Genomic DNA, 25,327 nt, shown 5'->3' on the forward strand with positions numbered 1-25,327 from the left:
ATGGGTCAACAAAAATAGGTATACAAATGTCAAGCTTTTTCCTGTATCTTTTTTTGTTTGTTTGTTTTAAAGAGCAGTTCAATGATTTGGTGGGGGACATTGGTTAGTACAATACAGAGAACAGGAAAAGTATAAAATGGCACTTAACATCAATGCCAGTTTTTATCTCATTAGGGCAATAACTAAGGATATTACCAATTTTTGTGTTATTTCCTTTTCTTTAGAACATAAATCAAAGTCATTAAATTGAACTTGAGGTATATACATAATACATACACAACCTTAAGCAAAATACTTTTTTTCATAAGTAACATGACATTTAAAATATTGGAAACAGTATCTGTGCTGATTTGTATTTTGACTTAGGAACAAGAAGAGAACATTCAATTAGGGAGGGGTATACTGATAATAAAGCTCTTAAAGTTCAAAACATCTTCCTCTCCCTTTGTACTTACCACAGGCTATACATTGTCCTGAGAGGATTCATTGAGAAAAATTTCAATCACAGCTTTAATAAAGTACTTTGGAAGGAACTAATGAGAAAGCAAATTGGAAGGTGAGACTTCATCTTGTTTTCAAATAAGTGGTCTTAATTTTTCTTCTTATAGAAAAAAATTGAAATCAGTTTATTATAAATATATCTAAACCATTAATTTTTGCAGCTTTCAGGTAAAGTCCAGCACTTTGTTTATGCAAAGTCTATGAGAGGAGGTCAGTAGAGATCATCTAATCTTAAGTCGCGACATCATCCATTCAAGTCCTTGGCATAACCTACAAAGAAACCAAAATCATTTGATTAAATTTGGAACTAAAAACTATGGACTACAAACTAAAGATGATATTTTTCATTTATGAACAACAGAGTTTTAAAAATCAACAGTACTCAATGCTGGTGCTGTTGCAGTGAAACCATTCTTTCACACACAGTACATCCATGCTTTTTTCTAGTTATATCTCTAGTATCTAGAATGCTCTTGGTGACGTAAAAAGGAGCTCACTAATTATGCAATGAATGCCAATAGAATATAATCTGGTAATAGACAGCAAAAACATTAAAAATATTAGAAATATTTTTCTAATTAATTCTAAAAAAAACATCAAGAGATAAATAGATTTACATATAGACTGTTCATTAAAGCCTTTTTTTGCAGTGCTGGGAATTGAACTCAGGATCTTGTACAGGCTAGGTAAGCATTCTACCACTAAGTTATACCCTCAGACCATCATTAAAGCATTTTTAATAAAAAAAGTATTTAAATGTCTAGAAGTAGATTTAAAAAACTAACAAATTGTGGAACATTTGTCTTAAGAAACATTAAAACCATTCTTTTAAAAAAATTTGATATGAAAAATGCTTATGAGAGAAATGAAAAACCAGCAGGATATTAAACTAAATATATAGTAGAGTTCTTAATGCAAAGTAAACATGTATGTATATTATATTTGTATATAAAAATCTGAAGGCAGCAAAATCTTATAACACCAGTTAGATTGCTAAACAACAAGTAACTGAATTAATTCATACCATAAGGATGTCCACTGTGGTAAGAGAAACTAAACGTTTAGCAAGAGGAAAAAGGTTTCAAGTACTGTTACAACAAAATGAAGATACAATATTAAATTTTTTAAAACACTCAGATTTTTATAGCAATACAAGTCTAATATAAAAATAGATGGCAATGAGGTAAACAAATCGTTGTGACCTATATTTTTCTCCTTTAACTAAATTCTACTTTTAAACTACTGATAGGAAATAAGGCACAATAATAAAAACAACAAATAAAAAGATAAAATTCCAAATTGTTAAATGAACAGTACTTAACTAATAGCACATTAGAAACTACTGTTCTAAGGATTTATCCACTATTTTAATTAAACTTCACTATACTGAGATCAGAAGCCATCCATGGTTTTAGACTTTTGTTGTTGTTTGTTTATTTTGATACTGGTGATTTTTGGCCCCTGGCATTTTACCACTGAGCTATACTCTCAGCCCTTTTATTTTTTTAATTTTGAGTCAGAGTCTTGCCAATTGCTGAGTTTGGTCTCAAAGTTGCAATCTTGTGATCCTCCTGCCTTAACCTCTTGAGTTGCTGGAGTTACAGGTGTGTACCACTGTACCTGGCAAAATCTTTCCATGTTACAGAGAAAATCCAAGTTTAGGAAGGTTAGCAAACAGCAAAAATGGGTATAAAAAATGAGGACAAGTTCCAAAGAGTGTGATCTCAAACTCACTAAATCGAAATGCTGACCAAAACTAAAATCAAGAATTTGGACCAAAGTATCAAGACTTCAGAAGGAAATGGAACATTTCCCCCCAAACTAAACATTTCTCCTTGCTAGCTGCCGCAAACAGAAACCCACATGAACGAAAATTTGAAGACACTCTCATCTATTGCTTTATTCTTTTTAAAATGAAAATGAATTCATATATAATCTGTATATATTTTCCAATTATTCAATTGTCAAAGTATACAAATTAAATCTTAAGTAAATCCTACATGACTATCTTTACTATCAAATTTATTATTACAATCAGTGTTTTTACTTGAAATATTTATCAACATGTATTAAACTTTTTCCTTCCTTCTTTCCATCTTTATATTAAACTATTTGGCAAAGAAATATGTAACATATTTTTACTTAAATGAATATATGGGTAACTGGTATTGTCTGAGTTATTTTAAATGAATAGATTTTGCTTTTTTAAAGTTATAATTGGCTCTTCTGAATGTCTGTAATAATATCTTCTATTTCATTAGAATACGACTTCAACACTCATTTTACTAGTTCACTGTTCATCATGGTCTTGAAAGGAAAAGCATTTCTCTTACCTATTTCATTCCTCTATGCCTCAAGGTTCTGCTCTTTCTGAATACCTCAAGAACCTCAATGGAAAATTTAAAACTTTTTTAGAATCCTTCACTTGTCATTTAACTTTTTATTCAGCTCATGTGTGTGGGGACAGACACACACGGACACACATACACAGATCTACCATATCTTTGAAAAAAGAAAAACAACAAAAACTTTAGCTTGTACCTTCTTTTAACCATTTTTGTTTTTTCCTTTTTTTTTTTTTTTTTTTTCTTCTTTTTCCAGTACTGGGAACTGAGCCCAGGTGCTCTACCATTGAGCTACATCCCTAGCCCTTTGTATTTTTTAAGTTTTGAGACAGGGTTTTGTTAAATTGCCAAGACTTGCCTCAAATTTGCAATCCTGTCTTAGCCTCCTGAGTAACTGGGGTTATAGGCATGACCTACTGAGCATGGCTTCTTTTAGCTTTTTATTCTATTTTCAACCACCTCTACATCATCCCTCCTTCCTCTTCTTGCCACGTTTAAGAGTTTACAGCTGGTATTTAAAGTCAATGCATTCTGTCTCTCCTCCTGGTTGCTGACCTTATATTTGACGAAAATAACACCTCCTTCTTGAAATATTTTCATCTCTGGGCACTAGACCTAGGCAAAACCCTACTGTTAGGCACCAACCTCCATTCCAACTCTCCCCACTCCAGAACCAAGGACCCTTATGCCATGCTATCTCCATGTGCCACACTATCTTCTAACTTTGTTTTAAAAATGCAAAAATTTCCTTTTGACAGCACGGATGGCAATGGAAAATATCTCTAAACTAGTCCATGCTTGAATCCTCTTCTACTTCAGACTTTTTATTCATAAAATGTGTATTAAAAACAGTTTATAGGACTGCCCTGAGGATTAAATAAGACACCATACGGAAAGCACCTGAGATGGGATATGCTTAGCAAGTATTAATTCTTAAGTTCCATCATCATCCTAAGAAGCATTTCCTGACTTCTCTAGTTCCTGATGATACTCTCATTTCTCTGAGCTCCTAGAGTAACTTCATCATCTATATGTTCAGTAGATTTATGTGTATTATGTTTATATGTTTATGTGTGTTTTAATATTTACAAAACCATCCTAAAAAGTCTCTGACTGTAGACATCAACCATTTCTTACATCTTTTCTTTAAATATTTATCGGTTTTAAGGAGACAAAAAACATTTCTAACTAAATACATGTAACCTATGAGGAAGACTTCTTACCCCTCGCCAGTAAGAGCACAGCACGCCTGGATATGCCACTGATGATCTTTAATAGAAGTTAGCTTCAAGAACTGGGAGATTTCTGCTACACTCATGCATTCTTTAACATCTTGTTTATTAGCAAAAATCAGTAATCCAGCTTTTCTTAGGTCCTATAAAAGCAAACAAAACTTTAAAGACCAGTTTATTTTTCCACATATTTTCCAACTTAACAGATTGTTTTTCATCTTATAAACCTAGAATTTCTTAACAATTCTATACAAAAGTATCTTGCAACTCATAGGCTGATAGAAGTAAACTTAATACTGAACACATTTTAAATGAATAAATATATTCTAGTATGAATTTACATATTTCTTACAGTCTTAGACTATTTTTTCATGATTCTAAGTACTATATTTAACAATCAAAAGCTCAAATATAAAACATACCCATCATTCCAATGTGACTAGGCTTATATGGCTACTAAGAGCTACCCTTTAGCCTGGTACTTAACAGTTCTCCAAAATCTACCCTACTTGTACTTTTCTACTTTACGCCTTACCAAACATTTATATAAAGCACTCTAATTAGCAGTCTACCTACTGCTCTCTGAACAGTTCTGGACAGTCCCATCTCCAAATGATGTTATTCGCACCTCTGAAATGATGTTGTTCACATCATTTCACCTGCCTACATTCCCCTCCCTTCAACCTTCTAAACCAGCCTTTCACAATCATGGTTCCATAAGGGAACTAAACTCTGTAGAAAATGATTTTGGTGATTACACTCCAAGTCTCCCAAATGCACGTAACTAATACCTTCTAGATGCATAGGAAATAAAGGAATTCATTACTAAAATGCATGCCTTAAGGCCTTAGGGCTTAATTCTCAGTTGAGAAGCACTATTCTAAATCAATCCTATTCATCCTGAGACCTAACTCCTATTTGTCCAGGAAGATTTCTAAGATTTAAATATATGATAAGATCATCTTAGATTAACATTAAACTTATCAAATTTCCACAATTAGTAAATTCTACCACTTCTATGCTATAATTCTGAGCAAGTTCTTTAAAATTTTCTGCATTTGTCCCTCACAACTAATAGTTATTGTGTATCTCATCTGAGAAAGACACTGCGCTACCCTTTTCTAAACATAATAATTATGCATACTCCAAAATGTTATGTTTTACTCACAAAACAGGCCCAAGGTTCTTTAAGTCTTTTTCCAGCCCACTCCTTCCCAACTCCACACTGTTTTAAAGTCAGAGACTTACTGGATAATCTAGTTGAAGTTACAGATCTTTTACCCATAAAAATGCATATATGTATGTATGTCAAAAATATTTTTAAGTTTACCTATAATTTTAGTGTTTTAAAAGATACCTTAAATCCCATTTATGGATTCTGGGCCAAGAATCCTTGAAGGATGCAATTCAATTAGTGAATTAAACTCCCATAAAATTCTGCCTATATATATGAAGAGATACTGAAAAAACTAAGGTTTTAATGCTGTGCTTACAGGTTTTCTAAACTGTGTTGAATGTTGTCATTTTTCTGAGGGATTTTAATAGGATATTTTGGTTTTAATAACATGTACATATATTTAAGGCAATATTCTTCTACAAGCACAAACTGACAGTTTTACATTTCTCTTGTTAGAATATAGTTTTGACTCCTTTGATTCTTTTTTTTTTTGCAGTGCTGGGGATCGAACCCAGGGCTTTGTGCTTGTAAGGCAAGCACTCTACCAACTGAGCTATCTCCCCAGCCCTCCTTTGGTTCTTAAATGAATACAAAATGTAAGTGGTAAATTTCTTACATGGTTAAAAAGAATTATGCAAAATATTTTATATAATAATTAAGACTTTTAGTTAGAGTGCCCTCTGCAGGATGGCAACTATTAATGCTACCTCATAGCTAGTGATGGCTGCAGCCTGAATACCGTGTTCAAAAAGACACAATTAAAATGGGTAGTTTTAAAATTTCATGCTCAACTAGTATCACCTATAGTTCAATTCACATGTCTATATAAAAGGCAAAAAAATTGAAGGGAAAGACTCTAACTTGTGTATGTACATTCATTATCAAGGATAAAATATTTTTCTCTTGTCCTAAGTGGAAAATGGAATCATTATTAATAGTTGACATGTGATTGAATAACTAAGTAGATGAACTTTCCATGGAATTTAATTCCTATCTTCCTATCTTCTAGGTTTCAATTCTTCCTATCTTCTAGGTGTCAAAGTCTTTTATATAGGTCAGGTGTGCTATTGCTAGTATGTTCAAAGAAAAAACTCTGACAAATACTTGGCACAAGATGCATCCTTTATATTATTTTATTTATAAGTAATTTGTGCTCATCACTTTCAGTGTTGAAACTGAGGGAAGCCCCTGAAATGAAAATATGAAAACACAAGAAATAAAGTCATTTATTGAAAGGTCTTCAAACAAAATAAAAAACTGAATATAATTCTAGATCTTAAAGGCTCAAACTGTATCTGGAGTTCTTGATTAAACAAGTTATTTTATATATTTTTAAATATTTTGGCCAGGAGGGAAGAAAATCTTCCATTGCTTTTTATAACACAACCTTAAGGCTGTTCATCAGCTCGACTTAACAAAAGGTCAAAGCATAAGGTGGACAATGATGATCTTCTGTACATATGCCATTTTAAACACTTTCTGCTAAATATTGTAGATTATCTGTTCTCAAGAGTCTAGAATGTACTTTAGTTAAGGAGACAAATAACAGCAGTGCAAGAGACATTTACTTAGCATTTTCTATATGCCATACAGGGGTGTTCATTTGTTTCTCAAAGCTTCATTTGTGAAATTTGTAAAGACAATTCCTAAAAGTTGAGTCATTCTGAAGAAAATTCAGATTTTGGTGTTTGAAACTATTTTAAAATTAGTGTCAAAGTTTTATATACTTCATTTAAGAAAAATCTTTGAGAAAGTATTTTAAAATTTCTTATAGTTTTATATTTTGGAATACTTGTGAAGAATCATTATCAATGATAATAATTGGTTAATATTGGTTAATAAAATATTATGAAATGTACAACAAACCCCATGTCTAAATTTATTTTTCATTGACACATTCTCATTCTCTGATCCATTTGTCCCTCTCTGGAATTCTGCCTCTTGAGCTCTATTCGACCCCACTGAGCAGCTTATGCTAGCTCTAAATTTCATCTGTAATTCCTTTGTTCCATAATCTTCTATTCAGTCTCTTTTCACTTTTCAGGTAGGCCTTACTTATGTCTTTTTTATCTTTCTACCCAGAACTAAGAGTCTGAGCAAGAATGCCTAAATTCAAATCCTGGCTCTTGAAAAGCAGAACGAGTCACATAACCTTTCTATGTCTCAGTGTACTCACCCGTAACAGAAGAGGTTAGGTGATCTGTCCAAGTTAATGCCCTCAGCTAATAAAATTAAAAGGCTTTGCTGGAGTCCTACTAAAGGACTCTTCAAATTTTACTGATCCTGCTACATACTGGACAATTAGAATAAATATCAAATAGGGACACTACCTATTAACAAGTAAAAAACAGCCCAGAGACAATATGTGCATCTATCTTTCTTTTTCCAAAGTCTTCACAAAACAACCCTTAAAATAAACTGAAGAATGCTAGTAAATTTTTTAAAACTACCAAGTTGAAAAGAAAAACATAAATCTTGTTTTCTGCCTTTTATGACTTACTAAATATAACCCAAACTAGAAACAGCACTTGGTAAATGAACACACAAAGGCAAAATTTCTTCCTTAAAACCCCAGGAGGTTTAACATGGCTGTCAGAATTTAGAATCAACTAGGAAAAGGTTCAATTTGGTGGGTATGATCACTACAAGAAATGAAGAATCTTGGTTTACAAAACCTTTTCATGAGGTTTTATAAAGTCTTGAAAGGCTGCCTGAAACAAATAAAAATTCTTAAACTTAAAAAAATTAAATCAATATTAAATTACTTTAAAATTTTATACAAAGATATTTCAATTTTTCACTTTACAAAAATTTCACTGAAATTAAAAAATATTCTCCATACACCTAAATATCAACTTTTCTATGCCTACTTATAATTTGAGAAAGTGGCAGCTCTTATGAAAGGCATTCAAAAGAAATCAATTGCCATTACAGTAAACATTATTTTATAATTTCTATTATCATTACTAAGTTGAATATATTATTCAGTTTGTTTGTTTTGCAGGTAAGTGCTCTACCACTAAGCTGCATCACCAGTACTAGTTTAATTTTTAACTTATATCACTAGTAATATATTTCAAAGAATAACAGAATGTGGCTAGTCCTATATTTTGTTTGGTAAAAAAACAGTATCAGAGAAGTCTAAAAGCAACTACTAAATTATTTTCTTTATTCTGTTTTGTTTCATTTCATTTATTTTTAGTACTGGGAATTAAACCCATGGGCACTCTACCACTGAGCTACATCCCCAGCCTTTTAAAATTGTATTTATTTTGAGACAGGATTTCATTAAGTTGCCCAAAGTGGTCTCAAACTTGAGATACTCCTGCCTCAGTCTCCCAAACTGCTGGAATTACAGGCATCTGCTACAATGCCTGGCAACAGTAAGACATTTAAGCATCTGTCTGATAAATAAGAAACAATTAAGAATTGCAGCCAGGTGCAGTGGCACACACCTGTAATCCCAGCAGCTTGAGAGAATGAGGCAGGAGGACCACAAATTTAAAGTCAGCTCAGGAACTTAGTGAGGCCCTAAACTACTTAGCAAGACCCTGTCTTTAAATAAAATATAAAAGGGCTGGGGATGTGGCTCAGTAGTTAAGCACCCAGGTTTAATCCCTAAACTGCTATGTACCCAGGTACTCTAAGTGCTATTTCCAATGATAATTATCTGTATGATAAATCCATTCAAAATGTAAAATGAAAGTTACTTGTAGGAATTATTCTTATCAGTAAAATGTCTAATCCAAATTTATCTAGGAAAAATAAAATAACATTCTACTGTTAATCATAATCTTTCTGATGTTTCCAGATACACTGCAAATTTTGGAAGTGTCAAAATCATAAAACAGGCATGCCCAGCAGGAGTAGCCTGCAGACAATTTTTAAAAAAATTTAAAATAGCATCTTCAAGAGAATCTAGGAAGAAAAGTAATACAAATACTCTTCCCACCCCAGAATCCAATGTAAAAAGATAACTTACCTCATGTGCTAACATTTTGTAGAGTTCTTCTCTAGTTACAGAAATCCTCTCTCTGTCTGTACTGTCCACAACTACTATTACAAACTAAAATAATTACCAAAAAAGTCATTAGTGAGTACATAATTTGGTATGTGAAAATTTATAAAATGTTTATTTGACTCACTAGCTATTAATATCAAGATATTAGAATCTTATAGCATTGTTGGAAAATCAGAGATACCTACTATACATCATAACGTCTAAAAGTCCAATTCATTTTTTTTTTTTTTTTTGCGGTGCTTGGGATTTGAACCCAGGGCCTTGTGTTCGCAAGGCAAGCACTCTACCAACTGAGCTATATCTCCAACCCTCTCCAATTCATTTCTAATTCAAATATATTTATTAATTTTTAAAAGAAAATAAGAGAAAAGAGAATATAATGCTAATATTCTAATCAACATATAACATACTTGTTTTCTAAATTAGTGTCTTAAATGCTAATGGGTCTATGTCCATCTTTTTGCACTATAAATTAATAAGAAAATAACTTATGCTCCTAATTTAAAGATACATCCAGACAAATATTAATATTCATTTGAAAATCTAAAAGGGTATGTGCATGGGAGTAACATCATAGTTAAAGAAATCAATTTTTAAAAAATTAACAAATTGAAAGAACAAATCTGTATCTAAAAATGAGCTCTCTTCCTTATATAAACAGCACTTGCTACATGGAAGTACAAATTCTTTCCTGAACTACTGATGAGACTAATATCAGAAGATGCAATGAAAGACATAAGGCTCTGTGTGGGACTGACTTCTATTAAACCTCTTCCACAACTCCATGAGCACCAAAAAGCAAAAGGGAAACAGGAGTAAATGTATAATTAACTAATTCATGATAGTATTTATGATGCCTAAATTAATTCTGACTGCTTATGATTTAAAAGCACTAGTTTTTAGAACTAGATATGAATTTCCAAATAAACCACTAACTTTAACAGTCTCTTCTATTTTTCAGTTTTCATCAACCATAAGACAGATGAATCAGAGAATTACTTTATCTCCTCTTTCACTTGATGGTTTACTGATAAGTTACTTTTATTACTGTAAGATCCATTCTAATTTAAGGTATTTTAATAAAGTTGCTAATTTCCAAGGTATTGCCATAATTTAATATCTATAGCATTATAACAGTGGTACCCATGATACTGGGGATTGAAAGCAGGCCCTCACACAGGCTACGCAAGTTGCTGTGGCACATGCAACCAGCTACTTGCAATGGCACGTGCAGCCAGCCCACATATACCTTTATAATCATACTTCTCTTTCCTTTTGTAATACTGATAGTTAAATGCTTAATGGAATGTTTGGGGTCAGGCTATTAGAGACACTTAACTAGTGTCTTAATGACTTAAAAGATATGTTTAGAGTACATTTTGTTAACGTAAAATAATCAACATTACAAAAACAATTAGCACAGCCTTTCAATATACAGGCCTATACAATGAATACAAATGTCACAGGTCTAAAATTTTCTCTTAGGAAGTAATGTGTAAATAAAAACATGATTATGTCTAAAGTACTTTATAATCAAAAAGAAAAAGATTTTCTTAATGTGCAATTGTGTTGCATAAAAGAAAATGCACTGTAAAATTGGCTAAGATTCAAACCACCAGAGCCTTCTCATTTAACTAGGATTTCCCCTACTTAACCAAATATAAATACTAAGAAAGAACTCGAATTACAAACTGGAAGTTGAAGTCATTATAAAAATTACCTCAGACAAGTTCTAGCATCAATACACAATCAGACCAATCAACCACTACTAATTCTCCCTACAGATTCAATGATAATGAATATACAGAACAATGACACTAAAATAGGGAATTAAAGATTCTATTATGCTGAAACTCTTATGTGTCAAAATACAGCTATATTTTTAAAAGATCAATTATAAGAATTCAAATCTAAGTGTTTTCCCGGCATTCTCTTTATAGAAGTTTTAGCATAGTAAGAAACATTACCTCTGTATTAGTATAATAAGTATTCCAGGAAGAACGAAGAGATTCTTGGCCACCAATATCCCACATTAGGAAACGTGTATTATTAATCACTATCTCTTCTACATTACTTCCTATCGTAGGGGATGTATGTACAACTTCATTCATAGAACTGGGAAAAAAAAGTTCATATATATTACAATTAGTAAAGAAGCTACCTTGTTTGAATAATTTTCCAATAAAGGGACAAAGCAGCATAAACTTTTACATTTTATCCCCAAATACCCTTTTTCCACCAGTTCATACCATGAGCAGGTTAAGGGTTTATAGAGCTGGAACTAGACAGGTGACATCTAGACTACTAGACTATTCTAGATCATTATAAGAAACTACATAAGCAAGTATTTTTCTACTTTCTACAAGCAAAAGACCTTTAGTGCAAAACAACTAAATAATGGACTTAATGTCATATAAATATCTAGCTTTCTACAAAAAGTTACTTAAATTTGGCTGTTGGTTTATGGACAATCTCTTTTCTTACTTAGTAACTTAGATGCCATACAATTTTTTCATTATATTCACTGACTATCACTCAAGCAGAAAAAGTAATTAGAAACAATAAATCTTTTAAGATAGTTTAATACTTACAATTGGTAAAGGATGGTAGTTTTTCCTGCATTATCCAATCCAACAATGATAACTTTGTGCTCTGAAATAAAGAAAACACCAATGACTTATTAATTTTCAACACACACAACTATTTCACCCTTCTTTTTCTCCATGGTATAGTTCAACGCATAGCACTGAATACCTTTTTGGAACAAAAAAAAAAAAAAAAAAAACAAAAAAAAAAAAAAAAAAACCAAAAAAAAAAAAAAAAAAAACCGTCCCAAGCAAGACCAGCAGAAGTATGCTATTACACTCATTTTCCTTATCCTCCTCATCCTATTGAGACCTCTCATCTTTCCCATGTCTTCTCTGGGAAGCTGGAAGCACACTATGTTCCTTCTACCCCTGTGGAAGTCTCCTCTCAGTAAAAGTATTCCAAATGTATTCATGACATTCACAAATGACTTAAGTTATTTAAGTGTTTCACATTAGATTAAATCATTGAAGTTCTATTTGTGAAATTTTAGAATTGGGGTGAATGGAAAAGTAAAACTAAGGATGAGTATTGTAAATTATATGTACATTTAAACCACAAAAGAACAAATCTAAGGACCTGAAGCTATGGTGTCAGTGTCTACATCCACTGGTTGGCTTCTATGGCATCACTATCTCTAACTTTTCTTCCTGTCTCTTGAGAGCTGTCCCCTCTCCCCCTTTCCTACTGACTTCTCTTCTTTGAGTCTTCCTTCAAACATCTGGGTTCCCCAGGATGCCTTCTTGTACCCTCTTTTACAAGCTAGCAAGGCAACTTAGATTAATCTATTTCTAGGCTGTCTACAGATGATTACCAAAGAAGCAGTGTGTGTGGAGGAAGCTAGTTTCCAAAGATGGTCTGATGGTCCCTGGACAGTCATGCCCCTTGGTATCTTCCTGAAGTTGAACTGGCCCCGGGACTCACTTTCGATCCACAGAATGCAGCGTAAGTGATATAATGTATGACTTCTGGGCCTAGATCAAGAATCTTTGCAGTTGCTACCTGGCTGTTTTAGACAACTCCCTACGAGGGTAAGCCACACACTACATAACAAGTCTAAGACTGCCAAGCAGTTGAGTGAGGAAAACTAGGCTAATCACTTGGTGAGACTTTATCAAGAGAGATAACCAGCCATCCCCCAGCAGTCATCTCCCCCTACCCAGTTCGTCCAGCCATTATAGCTGTAAGGCACATGAAGACAAAGCAAATTTGGACATCAGTATGAATGAACCTTGAGAAGACTCTACAGTTTCAGCTGCCATCTGAATACAACCAAATAAGAGCCTCCAAGTTAAGAGCTTTATAGCTGAGGCCACCTACTCTCAGAAACATGAAAAATAATAATAAATCACTGCTTTAAGTTACAAAATTAAGGAGTAGTTTGTTTTATCCCCAATAGGTAAAGGAAACACTATGGAAAAATTCAAGGGGGATTATGTGATTTTGGCAACTATTTCTCTGATCCTAAGTTTCTTTATTGTAAAACAGAAAATACTACATATCTTTCAGGGTTGTATAACAACTGAGAGCATACAATATTGCCTATCATCAAGAGACCATTTCTTTTTTTTTTTCACAATGAAAAAACTTATTTATGAAATTCTTGAACAGTATACAACTTGGAAGCTCTACGTAGTTACTACAAATAACAAGACTATAATGCCAACTCTGGTCTTTTCCATAGAATTATTAAGATACAAATCTGACAGTGACAGCTTTTAATCCTTAAAGCAGTAATATTCCTTTTTTTTTTTTTTTTTTTTTTTTTTTTGGTGCTGGGGCTCCAACCTAGGGCCTGGCACATGCTAGGCAAGTACTCCAGCACTGAGTTATACCCCCCAACTGAACAGGCAATTCCTAATCTATGTTCCCAAGTCTCTCTTCAACTGTACTCGAGCAAATACACACAATGCTACTCCCCATATCCAAACCCAATATTTTAACCTGTTCTATAACTGTCTTACTTAATCGCTTAATGCTGCTATAATTAATGCAGATGCCGTGTAAGTTTGTCTTTTTCTCAATCCCAACATGTCACCAAATTCTATTGATTCCATCTCAAAAAATATATCCTCAACCTGCCTCCTACCCCTGGTCCTAGCTGAAATCCTCCCCATCTTGCACTTTAAAACTTTCCCTAAGTGGTATTATTTCTAATCTATCTATCTTCCCTTTGTTTCCAGAGTAACTTTTTCTGCAAAACAGAGCCCTTATTGAAGTCATGACTCCCCAGTTTTGAAAGGAAGATAAGGTACAAGTTCTCAGGTTTATCAATTAGGCCAGTGAAAGCTGACTAGGCTTCAGCTTTGTCTCACTACTATAATCAGCTAATGATACCGAATTTCAAGCCACCCTCCTATTCTACATACATGATCACAGCAAATACTTTTTTACTGCTGCTTGTGATTTCTCTCTATGCTGGGATTATTCTTATTTTCCATTTGGGGAATTTCTACTTATCTTATAACATCCTAGGTTTCCATGAAGAATCACTTTCTCCTGCTTTATTTTTAAATAATACCTCTAACATAGCACTTACAATTATTTACATGTTCATTAATTTTAGGTTAATTAAGCACCCTTCAACTGTACAGAATATATATTAATCATCTGTGTATTCCTCAGGACTATAATTCTTCCTGGCACAAGGTAGGCATTTAATAAATGTTGAATCAATTAAAATTCATTCTTAAATAATAAACTGAGAATTCTAACACCTCAGAATAAGGGGATCTTTACAATTCAAGTAGTAAATATTCCAAATAGTTGCCATTTACCATAGAGGGGTATTCCTAATGCTATCTCGATTCTTCTGTTAAACAAAAATAGGAAAACCAAGTAAATAAAAAATTTTAATACATCTCATTTTATCCAGCCACCTATTTCTCTAGAAAGCAGACAGCTTAGAACCATTAGGGTCCTCAAGTGTGACATGAGTACTGTCCCCTCATATAGGTTCTTAAGAATCATTCAAATGATCCAGGGCCCAGTTTATTTCACGTTCAGAGACAATGAGGTGACAGAATTGAGAGAAGACTCAAATACAAAGGTAATACTTGTTAAAAGTTAAGGTCTAATAATATATAGAAGACACTTAAGAAAGTCAAGAGATCTCAATAGTTGACATTCCTCTGGAGAATTTGCCTAATGTAATGGCCTTGGGCCTCCCAGGTCAACAAGCTCAATCCTGTTACTATTCCACAGTAGAGAGATTCAGAGAAGGCAACTCACAGAAGTTGAAAGAAATAAGAATGCCAAATAAATAACATACAATAAAACCAAATATTTAAAACTGTACCTATTGTCATGGCACATACCTGCAATTCCAGCTACTCAGAGGCTGAGACAGGAAGAAACATGTTTGAAACAAGGCTGAGCAACATAGTAAGACCCCTATCTCAAAATCAAAATAAAACAAAACAGCCTGACAAGTGCTATCTCCTCACCCTGGCCTAACATACCTAGAAGCCAAAGGCATCACCAACTTCTATCCACTCCCTCCCAAAACTTGTCTCTATTGAGTTTTCTAGTTTTGTTATTTTTAACATTTTTAAACTAAAACACACTAATAACCATGTCTCCCTGAGGAAGAGTATATAGTATAGCTGAATTAAAACCAAAAGATTATTTGGAGAACATGGAATCCCAAATAAGGGAGTGTTATGGTCTATGATGACCAATCAATCCATTTTTACAGCAGGGCCATGCCTGCATTAGGGGCAGACAACTGAGTCCTTAGGAGAGTGTACCTTTACTCCTGGCAAGTTTTTAAATAATACGGCAATTCTGCCTATCTTAGCTCTGTGTTTTTCTGTGTCCCCAAATTAAGCATCCCCCTTTCATGACATGGCTATTCTTCACTTCTATAAATTTAAGCACTACTAGACATATTAATACAACCAGAAAGTCTCCCACCTGAATAATGATTTTTAATCAGAGGACTCTTAAAATGTCAGCTTAGTTCTCTAAGTTCTAGGAATACATTTTGTAATACCCTCATGCATAAGCTACAGGACAAAATTTGGAGAGACTCATCAACAGTCTGGAAGAAAACACATTTATGCTAAGCAATGAAATAAATGGTACTCTAAAAACAATACAAAATTAATGGGACAAGCCCAAAAGCAAACAATAAAAATATATGCAAGAAACTGTGATATATAACTACCAAGTATGAAATAAGTAAATGTGTATGAGTGTGTGTATGCAATCACTGAAGGGAGATTAAACACTTGTTTTAATCATGCTATCATTTTTTCAAAATTGTGTTACTTTTCTTTCGTAATTGCTTTTAGACTCTGAGGTACACCATTCTAAATATTCTTAATATTGAAAATCTTTTAACTTTTTGATTTTAAAGAGGGTCACTTGATATCATCTTGGTTATAAGGGAAAGGGGACCTAAAACAAGTATCATCTTTTTATTGTTTAAACGAGATATAATCTTTGAATAATATGGATTTAAAATTTTGTCTCCAAAGAAATTCTAAAAGGAGTTTCAAAAGATACAATGAATAACAGTAGGACACATCAGTGGAAAAACCATCCAGTCTCCTAAAACGATGCCTTTAAAGTTAAAAAATGCTCATTTGGTTTTGGTATAGGTATTTTTAAAAGTGATCTCATGTTAGCCACACCTCTAGGAGTTATTTCTCCACTGGAACCTATTGCCTTTCCAAGCTATTATGTAGGACTAAACAGAAAAAAAAAAAAAAAAAAAAGACTGAAGAAATATTTTTTGCCATACCTGGCCCCATGCTGAATGTGAAAAGCAAGGTAAAACACTCTGAACAAAATCACAGTGCAAAAACCCAGAGATACTGAGATAAGGCAGATGGCAGAAGAGACTCATCCCAGAAGAATCTCATCTTCTCATAACACAAGTTGGTTGTCTACTAAGGAAAGGATGGAATTAACAGTTCAAGATGTATCAATTTTTAAGCCACTGTACAGAATGAACTAGAGAATCAAAAGGCTAAAATCAGATACTATAACAGATATAAGCTGTTTAAACCGTTGTCTTTCTTCAGTAGAGGAGAGAAATTAAGCCATACTGGGAAAAGAAAAGTATGGTGGATGATACAGTGTGAGAACTGATATGTCTGAAATGTGGAAAGTAACACAGAGTGTTAGAGATGGTGATGAAAATTTAATAAATCTGCTTGCCATAGAATTTAGGGAGGGAAAGAAATTCAATGTTACCTTACAAGGCTAGGAATGACTGGAAGCCCTAGTAGACAAAAGGTTAGTTAGTTGATTGACAAGGTAGTGCAGGTAAGATGAGGTGGCTGTGGACAAAAGAAGGAGAAATACCCCAAATCTGAAACCTTGGAGGTCACACATATACTTCGGCCTATGTACTATGTTGAAAGATAACGTAGACAAGTGAATAGAGGTTAGATCAATAGATAAACACATAAAAAATAATGAATATGACAAAGAATGGCTAGTCTTAACCAAATCTCTTAGTTCTTTTCTTGACCTCTTTACTAAATTTTTGGTAAGCTGATCAAGACTCATAGATTTCCAATCATTTAACTTGCTAACATGGTTCTCCATCTGGAGACAACCTCCCTCTGCTGTCTATCTAATTTTACAAACTCAGCAAATTCCTATGTCACCTACAAACACATAAATATGTAAACATTTCCCACCTCAGATTTCTAAAAAAATCAATCAGGGTGATGTAAGCAGTATAATTGAGTATATGAGGTTTTAAAAAAACGGTCAAAATACTTCAAAAAGAATAAACTCCAATCAAACATGTGCAGAACTTAGAAAATCTTCAAGGAGTCACAAACTCTGTGAAACTGTCAAAGGCCCCTTTGGAGGACCATTCCAATGACGAATTCATGATCCAGACTATCTTCACCTCCTCACTCCAGCCTAATACCTACCTACAAGTCATACATTATCAACATCTCCATTTGTTCCCTCCCAAAACTAATCTATTTGAATTTTTTGTATGAGTTTTAACAATAAAACATCAATTTCTATTTTTAACAGATTCCTAAATTTAAGATATAGAATGTAGGTCACAATAAGAACTATAAAATTAAGACCTAATTATGTAATAGGCTAAACGATAAAGGTGCCAACTCATTGGTGACAAACTAGTTTTTTTCTAATGATAGGGTTAATTATTCATGGATACTTTTTTTTTTTTCTAATACTAAATCAACTCTCTAACATCCTTAGGCTCTCATCGCCCCAGCCTATTCTTATTACCATGATGGCACAAGATTCTATACAAAACATAAATTTGTAGCTGGAAAGTGTTACAATGTCCTTCAAAACAAATATTCCACAGAACCCTATAATAAAAAATGTATACTAGAAGATACTGTTACTGTGGACAAATCTAAAACTTCATCATTCTAATTCTTTGATACACAGGAAATATCAAAAACGTATTGCTTAGTAAAATTTTTCTTTTAGAATATGTATGTCACAGCATTCCTACACTTAGGCAGATGAGCCAAAATAACTACACAGTTATAATGTTTTAATGGAATTCTGAGTTATTATTTAGGCTTGAGTTTACCAGTAAATACTATTTTGTCCCCAAAATGCTTCTTACTGCTGGGTGTAGTGGCATATGCCTGTAATCCCAGTTATTTCAGAGGCTTACAAATTGAAGGCCAGCCTGGGCAATTTAGTGAGACCCTGTATCAAAATAAACTAAATTAAAACAAAAGGCTGGGGATGTAGCTCAGTGGTACAGCATTCACCCAGTATATGTGATTCTCTAGGTTAACCTCCAGTATGGCAGGAAAAAAAAAATTTTTTTCTTATTTTTCTTGTATTGCTTTCTCTTTCATTTCCTTTTGACATACTCAGACAGCCTACCAATTCCATTTATTTCCAGTTTCTGAAGTCTGTATCCTTCAACTACTAGTCATTAATTAAAAACAAACAAAAAAATAAACTATTGCCTAATCACAAACACCAAGGTAAGTAAACTGGAGTTATCCTATTTATTTTCACTTCATATCCAATTTATCACTTACCCTTATTAGTTCTACATCCTTTAGAGAGTAAAAACCCTATCTGTCATGTTCACTATTATTCTTTCACTCTATAATACAGAGCCTGGAATAAAGCATGGGCTTAATAAAGTACCATCAATGAATGAACAAATAAATTAGGAGGCAGATATCTGATTGAGTCACTTTGTAGTAAAAATTCAATTTTCAAAACTTTAAAAGTGTCATCAATAAAAAAACAAACTGAAAATAAACTTGCTATTTATAGCAATAATAATGAAGTTTCATGGAGAAAAAACAAAGAGGTTACTGAAGAAAAGGCAAAGAATACACATGACAATTAGCAATCTAATCAGAAAACACAATAATTTGAAGTTGTAAAGTTTACAGAAAATAACTGTTACAGGAGAGTGGACTATTGGGGGGTTGGTTAATAAGAGAGAGCTACAAAGATATAGGAATGACAAATATAAGAAGAATCCACTCCACCTATGGCTGAGAGAGCGCTCCTCCCTCCCTCTTGGGACTAAGATAAAGACCTTATTGGAAGACACAGTTATGTACCAAAAAATGGCAGAGAAGTTGCTCCTGTGAGGTGCTAGAAATCCTGGGTTCAGGGTGCAGAACACTTTCCTTGGAAGGTACTTCTCTAACCAAAAAAGCTTGGGGGTAGGGGTGGGAGAAGCAGCTGAATGCTGCTAACCACTATGTAGTGCAAGAGTTGGGCACTGGTAAAGGTGTGTTTGTGTTGCAGCCTTTTTGAGAGAATACACTGTAACCATGAAGAAAAATCTTTCTTTCTGCATTGTCCCTCCAGTGCTGTCTATCAACAAAGTTTAACACTGTGCCAGGTGACAAAAGAAAACTATTTAAAGGACCCAGCTCTACTTCCACTTAGTTCATTCGGAGCTAAGAGGTAATATATTGATAAATGGTATAGCTGACTCCTTAGTCACTCAGCTTCCACATGTATTCTTCTACATATGTTTGAATTTGCTTAGAAATATTGAAATCAAAACAGAAGAATTAACTTTGTCAGATAATGGTGTGACTCTACTTAATGTACAACCAAAGCAACAATATAGTTGTACCCCATTTGTGTACAATGAATCAAAATTAAAAAAAAAGAAAAGAAAAAAAAAGAATTAACTTTGTCAGACTCACGTTTGTGCACCATAGACAACTTTTCCAGTACTCATTCCTAATATAATTCCTTTTCTAACAACCAATCAGAAAAGCAATACAAGACTCCAATGGGGAGATTCTACTTCTTCCATAGTTCATGTGTCAGAGTTCTCTCTTTTATCTAACATGAGTCTTTCTTATACAAAAAAAGGTGTAGGTCTTTAAGAGCACTAACTCTGGCAATAGAAAACCTTGGTTAAAATCTCAGGTTCATCACTTGGAATTATAGTCCTTTATGAAAACCACCTAAGGGGTTGGGGAATGTGGCTCAGTGTAAAGCACTTGCCTACCATGTGTGAGGCCCTGGCATTGCAAAAGCAAAACAACAAAAACAAACAAAAAAACCTCTGTAAAACAGAATTGCCTCTAAAAGTAGGAATAAGAGTAATGTTCACCTCAGAGGGTTGCTATGAGGAGTAATCAACCAACCTGTGTGAAGCACTTAGAATCTAGCCTTGCAAGTCAGTAAATGTTAACTGCTTTTATTTTATCTTTAGAGATGGAGTGAGTTTATTTTCCATCTCCCTACACTACAATGGAAGCTCTATAAAGACAGAAATATTTGTCAGTTGGCTTTGTTCTAATTCCTACCACTTAGCACTGGTCCTGGCCCAAAGAGATGCTCAGAAAATATGTGTTTAATAAACTACTATTCACAAGCCCTTACATACATTTGAAAAGTCACAAATGGCAACTCTTCAAAATCCTAGAGAGTTGTAGTTTAGCAACTGAGAGACAGTTAACAAGGGTGAAAAATAGGAAAAAATGACGTCAATCTCTTCTTTAAAGACGGCCAATAATAATCAGCCACACATTTCTTTGGCATTTAAACTTGCCTGGCTCTGTCACATAACAGCTATATAGTTGGCGAAATGACTCCCCTTGAGCCTCAGTTTCCTCTTTTCAGGGGAAATAAATAACTACTTCAAAGGACCATTGAAACTTATTTTTAAATAAAAATTATGTAATTTATGGCACAGAGAATAAAGTTTGTGTTCCATTGAACCTAAGTATCACCTAAATGTAACCTATGCTTTTTCTTTTGAGCAGTATACAATTTTCTTTCACTGTGCACTCAATCTAAACTTTAACTGAAAAGGCTCTTCTGAAGAGATTTCAGAAAAGAGATCTGCCACAGTTTAAGTTTCATCAGCACAGTAAATTCTGCAATCCCCCAAAACCTTCTTTCCAAGAGTTCCTGTGCAAAGAAAATAGGATTGTGTCCTAATTCTTCTGTAGGTAAAATAAAGTACCTAAGATATATCTAACTTACATATGTCCAATTTAACACAGAAGTACAAAACCAACAAGTATCTAGCATTAGATTGAATAGTGAATATTCTAAAAAGTGACTGATAACACAACCAGGGTTTAACAGAAAAGAAACAATTTATTTACTTTTGCAAGAGTGAGATACAACTTTTTAGAACTTGACTTCATTAATTCCTCTTATTATTAATTTCCGAACTTGAAGAAAAATGTCCAGGCAATTAGCACAGAATACAGCTTATAAGAACAAAACTACTATCAGTGATCTGTAGTGGTACACATTCACATATTATTATTTACTACCAGCAAGTACCTGTTGGCAAAGCTCTAATTTCATTAAGCTACAGAAGTAAATTTTTATCTCAGACTCAAAATAGAGAGTGGAGATATCTATTTTCCCAGCAGTAGCAGAGTTCAATTAACAAGTTTTTCTAAGCCTCACAGCAGAATTGAAAACCCTAGCTTTGCTAAAAATGATTCAAAATTATGGATGTTAAAACTAGACCTTATCTATGAAAAACTCACTGGTTTTACAACAATGTAAATACATTAAACCTAGAGACTAAGTTTTCAAGATTTGTAGGCTCCACAGATCCCTTGTGTTACAGGTTAAGAACACCTGCTCTGAGAGGTTAAGTGACTGGTTCTCATCTCTCCCAACACACACACACCCAGTCAGAGAGAGTGCTGATTAGAACTAGTTTTCTCCACTTTGCGAAAAATCCCCATATCACCCTCCATTACATTTGGAATCATGTGCTCTACACTATCTTTTTTTTTTTTTTTTTTTTTTAAAGACACAGTAGAGACCACAAAGTCCAGTCCCTTCCCTCTATTTACCAGATGAGTACCATTATGAAAGGGGGGAGGCAGCAGTGGGCCTGTGTAATAGATGACACCATTCATTTTAATTTTTAACTAGAAAACTTTGGGATGTGATAACACTAGCAACTTACACAAAAGAAAAACTAAGTTACTGACAGCAGGAATGAATCACCTGATTTGAGTTTAAAAAAATAAAAGTACACCACTACATTGTATCTTAATAACTATGGAGTCTTTTTTGTTAAAATTGTATCCTCTTTCCAAGTTTTACACATTTTGAAACCAATTTTAATAAACCTGCTAGTATTTCAAGGCAATGCTTGTGTTGATGAACTTAAGCATCCCTATACAATACACTCTATACTCAGTAACTTGCAGTTTCCTACTGTCAACAAATGTTTCATATGGTATGGTTTTTAAAGCTTTCACTGAAACACTTTTTAACATTTTTAACCCAACCACACAATAACAAAACTCTACTAACCTACACCAGTAGAAAAATGACCTTAAGCTTAACCTTAAGCACAGACAAGGCAAACAGAAAAGTCTATCACTTTCAGAAGGCCTAGGTCTCTTGCTCCCCTCCCCCAAAGGGGGGTGGGGGTGAAGTTAAGATTCTTAAATCCTAAGTGTACTGGGCAAGTCAAGAGCAATTCCTCACGTTTCCCGCATTGTGCAACCCTCAGTGGCTTAGTGCGGCCAGGGCCAAAAGCTATACAACCTTCATCTCAGAAGACCCCAGCATTTCTTCTGGTGTCCTATTCGAACTGCTGGCAGAAGAAAAGGGCCGAAAGAGACCGGGCCAGGCCGTGAATCTCACAGACATCGGATGTACGGCAAGAAACCTTTTCTACTCTCAATCGAAATCGGAGCAATGGGTGTACTGCTTGATAGACTTCTTAGGAAACTCCCCAAAGACAAAGGAGTGCGGGTCGGGAACCATCCCCAAACTCGCGAGTGGGGACTGAACGGTCCCAGGCCCGCGGCGGCGCAGCTCGCACCCGGCGCCGAGACAGCGCCCGACCGCACCGCCCACACTACGAAGTATTCGGAAACCCACCCACCCACCCGCCTAGGACTGACCCTCTCCCCAACCCGTACGCCCGCGGCCCGAGCCGCCTCACCCTGGTGATTGAACAGTCTCCATATTCTGGTGAAAAGAATTCCCATTCTCGGGCAGCGGACCCCCTCCAGCCACCCGGGCCGCCTGGCCTCCCCTGGCTCAGGCTAAAGGATAGAGAGACGCGCTGGAGCCTCCGCCTCTGCTGCTGTTGCTGCCGTTCCCGCACTGGCCGCCGGCCCGCTTCCAGGGAACCCGAGGGAGGCCAAAACCCAGGCCGCCCTGCCGTGCGCGAGGCCCCGCCGCTGCCGCCGCGGCACTCGCCTGGCTCGCGGACATCGCCGCCGCGTTGTCTGCGACGAGCCTCGCGGGCCACCGTCCTCCCCCAGCTCCTCTCGGGCGGCTGCGGCGGAGGCGACCACGCGGGCGGGGGAGGTGACGGGGCGGAGCGGGCGTGCCCAAGTGCGCAGGCGCGCGGCCAGAGAGGCGGAGCCTGGGAAAGGGCGCCCGCCTAGCCCTTCCCTATTTGTATAACGAAGTTGTCCGAAGCTGTAGGATTATGCCCTTGAATTCAGTCTGTGCGGGCTACGGGTTGGGGCAGATGGCTCTTGATTGCATGGTTGCGTTTGCAACATTTTTTATCTCCCTGAATATCCTCCATAGAGTCTTGATGCAAATATGTAATTTGTGCCATCTCTAGCCCTATGCACACACGCACATACAACACCGAAGCCCCACCCCACGTGTTGGTCTTCGATGACTTAGTGTTCCAAAGGGTCTTTGAGGGAAGCTTTCTGTTTCGAATTTCTTGTCCCTGGATACCAGCTGAAGTCAGTGACCTTATCTTAGCAGTTGGTCTTCTCATCACTTATCTTTTTGCACCTCAGGGTTCTTCCCTCTCCCATCTCCCTCCACTCAGGTTTTGATCAAGTCACTCCCCTGTTACAAACTTTAGTGGCCACAAAAGCTGTCTGAGTGGAAGAATACTAACACTGAGACAGATATTATTGTTCTCTACAATATGAACCCCGTTATTCCAGGAGTTTCTTTCCTATGAAATACACGGCCAAGTATTCTCTCTGCTCTTAAAATCTTCCCTGCACACTGAACAACTGTGTTCTGTGCTATGCAGGTATGTATGTAGTCAAAGTCCTCTACTGTGGAAAACTTAATTGAAAACTACAATATAAGTGAATCATTAGGTAACTTGATATCAGAGTTCTTGTTCCACATGTTCTTTTTTTTTTACCTAGACAAGTTACTTATCTCTAGGCCTCATATTGATTGATATTAGAAGCCTTTCTTTGATTCTGGGTCACCTGATGACTGTGATAAATTAGTCCTGACTCTTGTTAGAGATAAAAGGTGGGAAAAAGAAACTGGATTGCTTGCTGCTTTTCTTCCACAAAGAAACCAGAAACAGCTCTGTCCCTTGCCATTCTCCTTAACTTTGGCTTTAAAAAGTAGAAATTGAAAAAGGTGGGAGAGTTGTTGAAGTACCTTGCCTCCCATCCCCAATAGCCAAATGAAATTAAGCAAAATCAACAATAAATTACAACTTTCCACCTGACTTCTAGACAAGTACTATCTTCTCTCAATATATAGAAAAATAATTTTTGGGGAGCTATTTCTTTTGGGAGCTATTTTAAAAAGTCGAACTATAGAGGAGACGTATGAGAAGGGAGAAAAATCTTTATAGTAACCCACAATAATTTATGGATGATTGTGTCTGAATTTACTTAATGAAGTACTCCATCAGTTATTTAGAAAAGCACTATTGTTTGGATAACCAACATTTCCATAAATGGCACATTGTAGGTAATGCCTTGACGGCTCTGAGATACTTTACAAACTCCCACACACCTCTATTTATTAAATGCATGTCAGACTCATATAATCTAGGAAGCTAGGTTTTTTCCTTTCCTTTCCTTTCTTTTCTTTCTTTTTTCTTTTCTTTTCTTTTTTTTAATTTTTGTGGCGAGGAAGAGTAGTAGGGTTGAACCTAGGGGCACTCTACCATTGCATTCCTGGCCCTTTTTATTTTTATCTTGAGACAGGTATCTCACTCTACAGGCTGACTTCAAACTTGCCTCCTCCTGCCTCAGTCTTCAGAGTGGCTGGGATTAAAGGAGTGTGCCAC

General features: G+C 35.2%; 1 protein-coding gene across 1 annotated transcript; it reads right to left on the reverse strand.

Moving 5' to 3' along the window:
• Positions 1 to 393: 393 nt before the first annotated feature.
• ARL5A (ARF like GTPase 5A) lies at positions 394 to 23,617 on the reverse strand. The gene is made up of 6 exons (XM_079133293.1): positions 23,252 to 23,617; positions 11,868 to 11,928; positions 11,244 to 11,391; positions 9,238 to 9,321; positions 4,070 to 4,221; positions 394 to 771 (listed from the first exon to the last, which is right to left on the reverse strand). Exons 1-6 carry the CDS (start codon positions 23,295 to 23,297, stop codon positions 723 to 725), a joined length of 540 nt encoding a protein of 179 aa, XP_078989419.1. The 5' UTR covers positions 23,298 to 23,617; the 3' UTR covers positions 394 to 722.
• Between the last annotated feature and the right edge of the window lie 1,710 nt (positions 23,618 to 25,327).

The sequence above is a fragment of the Sciurus vulgaris genome, assembly GCF_902686455.1.
Source record: "Sciurus vulgaris genome assembly, chromosome: 3".
Lineage (NCBI taxonomy): Eukaryota > Metazoa > Chordata > Mammalia > Rodentia > Sciuridae > Sciurus > Sciurus vulgaris.